The 9365-nt window shown below is 40.6% G+C and overlaps 1 protein-coding gene across 1 annotated transcript in view; it reads right to left on the bottom strand.

Moving 5' to 3' along the window:
- Positions 1-3013: 3013 nt before the first annotated feature.
- Positions 3014-9365, bottom strand: part of LOC139751735 (probable glutamate receptor) — a 181138-nt gene continuing 174786 nt past the window's right edge. Inside the window, exons 9-10 of the mRNA XM_071667288.1 lie at positions 4414-4661; positions 3014-3899 (exon numbers count right to left, since the gene is read on the bottom strand). Of these exons, the coding sequence (XP_071523389.1) occupies positions 3638-3899; positions 4414-4661 (510 nt within the window). The 3' untranslated portion in view covers positions 3014-3637. The remainder of the gene's footprint in view (positions 3900-4413; positions 4662-9365) is intronic.

Here is a 9365-nt window from a genome sequence, read left to right on the forward strand (position 1 = left end):
CATACACATGTATATACATACGTCCACACACGCAAATATACATACCTACACAGCTTTCCATGGTTTACCCCAGACTCTTCACATGCCTTGATTCAATCCACTGACAGCACGTCAACCTCGGTATACCACATCGCTCCAATTCACTCTAGTCCTTGCCCTCCTTTCACCCTCCTGCATGTTCAGGCCCCGATCACACAAAATCTTTTTCACTCCATCTTTCCACCTCGAATTTGGTGTCCCTCTTCTCCTCGTTCCCTCCAGCTCCGACACATATATTCTCTTGGTCAATCTTCCCTCACTCATTCTCTCCATGTGCCCGAACCATTTCAAAACACCCTCTTCTGCTCTCTCAACCACGCTCTTTTTATTTCCACACATCTCTCTTACCCTTACGTTACTTACTCGATCAAACCACCTCACACCACACATTGTCCTCAAACATCTCAATCCCAGCACATCCATCCTCCTGCGCACAACTCTATCCATAGCCCACGCCTCGCAACCATACAACATTGTTGGAACTACTATTCCTTCAAACATACCCATTTTTCCTTTCCGAGATAATGTTCTCGACTTCCACACATTCTTCAAGGCTCCCAGAATTTTCGCCCCCTCCCCCACCCTATGATCCACTTCCGCTTCCATGGTTCCATCCGCTGCCAGATCCACTCCCAGATATCTAAAAAACTTCACTTCCTCCAGTTTTTCTCCATTCAAACTCACCTCCCAATTGACTTGACCCTCAACCCTACTGTACCTAATAACCTTACTCTTATTCACATTTACTCTTAACTTTCTTCTTTCACACACTTTACCAAACTCAGTCACCAGCTTCTGCAGTTTCTCACATGGATCAGCCACCAGCGCTGTATCATCAGCGAACAACAACTGACTCACTTCCCAAGCTCTCTCATCCACAACAGACTTCATACTTGCCCCTTTTTCCAAAACTCTTGCATTCACCCCCGTAACAACCCCATCCATAAACAAATTAAACAACCATGGAGACATCACACACCCCTGCCGCAAACCTACATTCACTGAGAACCAATCACTTTCCTCTCTTCCTACACGTACACATGCCTTACATCCTCGATAAAAACTTTTCACTGCTTCTAACAACTTTCCTCCCACACCATATATTCTTAATACCTTCCACAGAGCATCTCTATCAACTCTATCATATGCCTTCTCCAGATCCATAAATGCTACATACAAATCCATTTGCTTTTCTAAGTATTTCTCACATACATTCTTCAAAGCAAACACCTAATCCACACATCCTCTACCACTTCTGAAACCACACTGCTCTTCCCCAATCTGATGCTCTGTACATGGCTTCACCCTCTCAATCAATATCCTCCCATATAATTTACCAGGAATACTCAAAAACTTATACCTCTGTAATTTGAGCACTCACTCTTATCCCCCTTATGCCCTTATCCCCTTTGCCTTTGCCTTTATATACATATATATATATATATATATATATATATATATATATATATATATATATATATATATATATATACTACCATATTTTATCAGCTATCTCCCGCGTTTGCGAGGTAGCGCAAGGAAACAGACGAAAGAAATGGCCCAACCCACCCCCATACACATGTATATACATACGTCCACACACGCAATTATACATACCTACACAGCTTTCGATGGTTTACCCCAGCCGCTCCACATGCCTTGATTCAATCCACTGACAGCACGTCAACCCCGGTATACCACATCGATCCAATTCACTCTATTCCTTGCCCTACTTTCACCCTCCTGCATGTTCAGGCCCCGATCACACAAAATCTTTTTCACTCCATCTTTCCACCTCCAATTTGGTTTCCCTCTTCTTCTCGTTCCCTCCACCTCCAACACATATATCCTCTTGGTCAATCTTTCCTCACTCATTCTCTCCATGTGCCCAAACCATTTCAAAACACCCTCTTCTGCTCTCTCAACCACGCTCTTTTTATTTCCACACATCTCTCTTACCCTTACGTTACTTACTCGATCAAACCACCTCACACCACACATTGTCCTCAAACATCTCATTTCCAGCACATCCATCCTCCTGCGCATAACTCTATCCATAGCCCACGCCTCGCAACCATACAACATTGTTGGAACCACTATTCCTTCAAACATACCCATTTTTACTTTCCGAGATAATGTTCTCGACTTCCACACATTCTTCAAGGCTCCCAGAATTTTCGCCCCCTCCCCCACCCTATGATCCACTTCCGCTTCCATGGTTCCATCCGCTGCCAGATCCACTCCCAGATATCTAAAACACTTCACTTCCTCCAGTTTTTCTCCATATATATATATATATATATATATATATATATATATATATATATATATATATATATATATATATATATCTTTTTCTTCTTTTAAACTATTCGCCATTTCCCGCGTTAGCGAGGTAGCGTTAAGAACAGAGGACTAGGACTTTTTTTGGAATATCCTCACCTGGCCCCCTCTGTTCCTTCTTTTGGAAAATTAAAAAAAAACGAGAGGGGAGGATTTCCAGCCCCCCCGCTCCCTCCCCTTTTAGTCGCCTTCTACGACACGCAGGGAATACGTGGGAAGTATTCTTAATCCCCTATCCCCAGGGATAATATATATATATATATATATATATATATATATATATATATATATATATATATATATATATATATATATATGTATATATATATATATATACATATATATATATATATATATATATATATATATATATATATATATATATATATATATATATATATATATATATATATATATATATATATATATATATATATATATATATATATATATATATATATATATATATATATATATATATAATGTTTGAAAGATTATGATAATATGTGACCATTATTTGCACTTTGAGATGATTTAAAAGGCTTTCTTGCCATCATGTCCCTAAAGATATGTTACTGGAAAAAATCAAACTCACAAAGAAACTGAAATAAAGTTTTTATTTTTTCGCGTTACTTGACCTCATTTGGATAATGGTTTCTAGAGATATATGATCAAAATTAAAAGATTCCTAAATGTGATTGCTACTGGCCAAGAAGATACAGTTGATGATACTAGCGATTATAATATCTTATCACTGAAAGATAATGTGTTTGAACCTGTACGTATGCTCTATTGCCAAGGAATACGGGAAACAAGGATTCAGTCATATAATATCTATGAGATTTTGTTAAAAACCAGATACATTTGGTTAAACCTGATTTCTTTTTTTTATTTTCTTATGCAATAGGATGACAGTTGGGAATATAAGGACCTGAAATGATTATTCATTTACCTTTCTACAGCAAAAGTATCTTTGAACAGAGTTACTAAAGGTAAGGTGCAGATGGCTGAAAAGCAACAAGTATTTAAAGCCACTTTAAGTCTCTAGTCCCATTTACGTAGTTGCTGGACATACGTCAATCTGTAACTTGATTAACAGTAGCATAAAAACAGCAACAAGAATATTACAGTGGACATCTAAATTCCAGAACACATGCAGAGTGTAGATACAGCACTTAAAGAGTCAGCAAGACCTTCTTTAGTAACCTGATTTGTCTTTCTCGTTACAGTAGGTTTTCAAATACAGTCGACCTTTTTAATATTTATTCATAATTCGAAAATGCCTTCTCTTGTATTTCATATTAGCTTTTATATACTTTCTTTTCTTATTCGATGATATATTTTCAGCGGCTAAGAAAAAAAGGGCGATAGCCATACCAGTCCCTAAGAGAATGAAAGGTGTGACGACGATCCTCAGCTCCACCGGTGAAAACTCTATGTCATTACATTCGACTGGGGTTGGCATCCACTCCTTGTGCCACTTCATCATCAACCCCGTCGTCTTCATCCTCAAGATTCTGCAGTGGTGAATTAGAAGTACAATGGTGAGATAGTGGCAAAAGGGTGAGGTAGAGGCACAATTGTGAGGTAGCGGCAGAGGGGTGAGGTAGAGGCACAATGGCGAGGTAGCGGCAGAGGGGTGAGGTAGAGGCACAATGGCGAGGTAGCGGCAGAGGGGTGAGGTAGAGGCACAATGGCGAGGTAGCGGCAGAGGGGTGAGGTAGAGGCACAATGGCGAGGTAGCGGCAGAGGGGTGAGGTAGAGGCACAATGTTGAGGTGGAGGCAAAGACCATAGTGTATACTTTGTTAAGATAGTCCAAGATGTCCTTTGCTCCTCACCACATATCAAATCAAGCGGAGATTTCAAGAACATTATCAACCATTAGATCACTACATTTTGGTTAACACACGTGAACTTCTGTTCAACGTGGGCTATGTACAGTACAGAAAAGTAAAGGGTTATATGATGTAGACTACGGGAAAGCAGGAAATACTGTCATCGATTCAAAGAAAATGTCTTCACAACTTACATCTTGTTTAACACTGGAATCAATGGGGATCCCTTCCTGATGGCAAAAGCGCTCATTGACGGAAAGTAGGGCTTGGGTAGGATGAGGTAGCGACAGTCTTTACCGTACTTGTTGTTAAGGTAGTTCTCTGCCACTAAGAAAACAAAGGGATGTGTCATCACCCGCTTCATACCCTCCTCCCGGCTCAACACCAGGTCTTTAGGGGTCAGTGACTGCCAGATCTGCTGATGCTCGCTGCTTTGCGAAGTCTGGAAGACGAAAATGCACATTCGCCGGTAAGTTGTCTATAGATTTGCTAGATATCTTCTTTCGTAATGACACTGATTATAAAATGTATAACTTAATCAAATAACCCTGACTGATTAATCATGCTGCACTGGGAAATACCAACATATTCGTTCTTCAAGTGCATATGTGTATATACATATATAGGAGTACCATTTCATAGTAAGGAAACAGTCAAGGAAACTAATGCCCTCATTAAAGCCTGGTATGAGTATCCAGATCACATTAGGTACTAGTCTGATAAAAAAAAGGAAACATGAGCAAGACAACAGGTTTTTCACTTCCCAAAAATTCTTAAATACTTTCCTTTGCCTCCTTTTTCTCCCTCATAATCCTCGCTGTATTTCGGCCCGGCCTCGATGTGGACTTCTGTCAGTGGCTGAAGCCTCCAATTCAAAGAAAAAATGAAATGATACTGGCCAAGGAAATTCATAATCACTGATACTGCCACGGCAACAATGTACTAAAGTGTTTGATAAGGCTTATCGGATGTTAGAGTTCATAAATAGGACTGTTGGCAAAAAAATTCCTGGAGTATTATTGTAACTTTGTCTTGCGTTGGGGACACCAGGTTTGGATTATGCGGTACAGTTTGGGGTTCCGTACTATGCAGGTCATATAGACTGTTCAGACAGATTAGAAAGTCGAATGACAAAGACAATTACTGGAATTAGAAATCTAAGTTAAAAAGAAAGGTTAGAAAACCTAAAATTACTCTCACTTAAGAGGATGAGGGCTAGAGGGGACTTTATTAGAACTTTTCAGTGGGTGAAAGCCATTGATAAAGGTAGCATGAATAAAGATCTTAGAATGGAGCACACAGATAGGAAAAGAAATAATAGATTTTAATAAGAAATAAATAGATTCAGGTCGGATATGGGTAAATATCTGTTCGAGAATAGGGTAGTATATTATAGGACAAGCTGCTAGGTACGGTAGTGGAAACTAGATCTCTAGGTTGCTTTAAATGAAGGTTGGATGTGTTTTTGGGTTCAGGCGATTGGATGTAGGGTGGACAGACACAGAACATGCCTGCAATGGTATATGTATATATATATATATATATATATATATATATATTTTCAAACTCTTCGCCATTTCCCGCATTAGCGAGGCAGCGTTAAGAACAGAGGACTGGGCCTTTGGGGGAATATCCTCACCTGGCCCAATTCTCTGTTCCTTCTTTTGGAAAAAAAAAAAAATAGAGAGGGGAGGATTTCCAGCCCCCCGCTCCCTCCCCTTTTAGTCGCCTTCTACGACACGCAGGGAATACGTGGGAAGTATTCTTTCTCCCCTATCCCCAGGGATAATATATATATATATATATATATATATATATATATATATATATATATATATATATATATATATATATATATATATATATATATATATATATATATATATACACACATATACCTATATCTATTCATTTTGCTTTGTCGCTGTCTCCCGCGTTTGCGAGGCAGCGCAAGGAAACAGACGAAAGAAATGGCCCAACCCACCCCCACACACAATGTACACACATACACGCCCACACACGCAAATACACACACCCACACATCTCAACGTAAACACATACATACACACACAGACACACACACATATACCTACGCACACAATTCACACTGTCTGCCCCCATTCATTCCCATCGCCACCCCGCCACACACGGAATACCATCCCCCTTCCCCCTCATGTGCGCGAGGGAGCACTAGGAAAACACAACAAAGGCCCCATTCGCTCACACTCAGTCTCCAGCTGTCATGCAACAATGCCCGAAAACCACAGCTCCCTTTCCACATCCAGGCCCCACACAACTTTCCATGGTTTACCCCACACGCTTCATATGCCCTGATTCAATCCACTGACAGCACGTCAACCCCGGTATATCACATCGATCCAATTCACTCCATTCCCCGCCCTCCTTTCACCCTCTTGCATGTTCAGGCCCCGATCACACAAAATCTTTTTCACTCCATCTTTCCACCTCCTATTTGGTCTCCCACTTCTCCTCGTTCCCTCCGCCTCCGACACATATATCCTCTTGGTCAATCTTTCCTCACTCATTCTCTCCATGTGCCCAAACCATTTCAAAACACCCTCCTCTGCTCTCTCAGCCACGCTCTTTTTATTTCCACACATCTCTCTTACCCTTACATTACTTAATCGATCAAACCACCTCACACCACATATTGTCCTCAAACATCTCATTTCTAGCACATCCACCCTCCGCACTACTCTATCCAAAAATCTTGCATTCACCTCACTATCAACCCATCCATAAACAAATCAAACAACCATGGAGACATCACACACCCCTGCCGCAAACCATACCCACCCCCAATACACATATATATACATACACGTCCCCACACGCAAATATACATACCTATACATCAAAATGTACACATATATATACACACACAGACATATACATATATACACATGTACACAATTCACACTATCTGCCTTTATTCATTCCCATCGCCACCTCGCCACACATGGAATACCATCCCCCTCCCCATCATGTGTGAGAGGTAGCGCTAGGAAAAGACATCAAAGGCCAATTCGTTCACATTCAGTCTCTAGCTGTCATGCAATAATGCTCGAAACCACAGCTCCCTTTCCACATCCAGGCCCCACAGAAGTTTCCATGGTTTACCCCAGACGCTTCACATACCCTGAATCAATCCATTGACAACACGTCGACCCCGGTATACCATATCGATCAAACTCACTCTATTCCTTGCCCGCCTTTCACCCTCCTGCATGTTCAGGCCCCGATCACTCAAAATCTTTTTCACTCCATCTTTCCACCTCCAATTTGGTCTCCCACTTCTTCTCGTTCCCTCCACCTCCGACACATATATCCTCTTGGTCAATCTTTCCTCGCTAATTCTCTCCATGTGCCCAAACCATTTCAAAACACCCTCTTCTGCTCTCTCAACCACGCTCTTCTTATTTCCAATCATCTCTCTTACCCTTCCATTACTTACTCGATCAAACCACCTCACACCACATATTGTCCTCAAACATCTCATTTCCAGCACATCCACCCTCCTCCGCACTACTCTATCCATAGCCCACGCCTCGCAACCATACAACATTGTTGGAACGACTATTCCTTCAAACATACCCATTTTTGCTTTCGGGGATAATGTTCTCGACTTCCACACATTCTTCAAGGCTCCCAGGAATTTTCGCCCCCTCCCCCACCCTATGATTCACTTCCGCTTCCATGGTTCCATCCGCTACCAGATCCACTACCAGATATCTAAAACACTTTACTTCCTCCAGTTTTTCTCCATTCAAACTTACCTCCCAATTGATTTGACCGTCAACCCTACTGTACCTAATAACCTTGCTCTTATTCACATTTACTCTTAACTTTCTTCTTTCACACACTTTACCAAAGTCAGTCACCAGCTTCTGCAGTTTCTCACATGAATCAGGCACCAGCGCTGTATCATCAGCGAACAACAACTGACTCACTTCCCAAGCTCTCTCACCCACAACAGACTGCATACTTACCCCTCCTTCCAAAACTCTTGCATTCACCTCCCTAACAACCCAATCCATAAACAAATTAAACAACCATGAAGACATCACACACCTCTGCCGCAAACCTATATTCACTGAGAACCAATCACTTTCCTCTCTTCCTACACGTACATATGCCTTGCATCCTCGATAAAAACTTTTCACTGCTTCTAACAACTTGCCTCCCACACCATACATTCTTAGTACCTTCCAAAGAGCATATCTATCAACTCTATCATATATATATTCATATATATATATATATATATATATATATATATATATATATATATATATATATATATATATATATATATATATATATTATCCCTGGGGATAGTGGATTAAGAATACTTCCCACGTATTCCCTGCGTGTCGTAGAAGGCGACTAAAAAGGGAGGGAGCGTGGGTCTGGAAATCCTCCCCTCTCGTTTTTTTTTTAATTTTCCAAAAGAAGGAACAGAGGGGGCCAGGTGAGGATATTCCAAAAAAGGCCCAGTCCTCTGTTCTTAACGCTACCTCGCTAACGCGGGAAATGGCGAATAGTTTAAAAGAAAAAGAAAGAATATATATATATATATATATATATATATATATATATATATATATATATATATATATATATATATATATATATATATATATATATATATGGATATATATATATATATATATATATATATATATTTTTTTTTTTTTTTTTGCTTTGTCGATGTCTCCCGCGTTTGCGAGGTAGCGCAAGAAAACAGACGAAAGAAATGGCCCAACCCACCCCCATACACATGTATATACATACGTCCACACGCGCAAATATACATACCTACACAGCTTTCCATGGTTTACCCCAGACGCTTCACACGCCTTGATTCAATCCACTGACAGCACGTCAACCCCGGTATACCACATCGCTCCAATTCACTCTATTCCTTGCCCTCCTTTAACCCTCCTGCATGTTCAGGCCCCGATCACACAAAATCTTTTTCACTCCACCTTTCCACCTCCAATTTGGTCTCCCACTTCTCCTCGTTCCCTCCACCTCCGACACATATATCCTCTTGGTCAATCTTTCCTCACTCATTCTCTCCATGTGCCCAAACCATTTCAAAGCACCCTCTTCTGCTCTCTCA

Source organism: Panulirus ornatus, chromosome 12, assembly GCF_036320965.1.
Source record: "Panulirus ornatus isolate Po-2019 chromosome 12, ASM3632096v1, whole genome shotgun sequence".
Taxonomy (NCBI): Eukaryota; Metazoa; Arthropoda; class Malacostraca; order Decapoda; family Palinuridae; genus Panulirus; species Panulirus ornatus.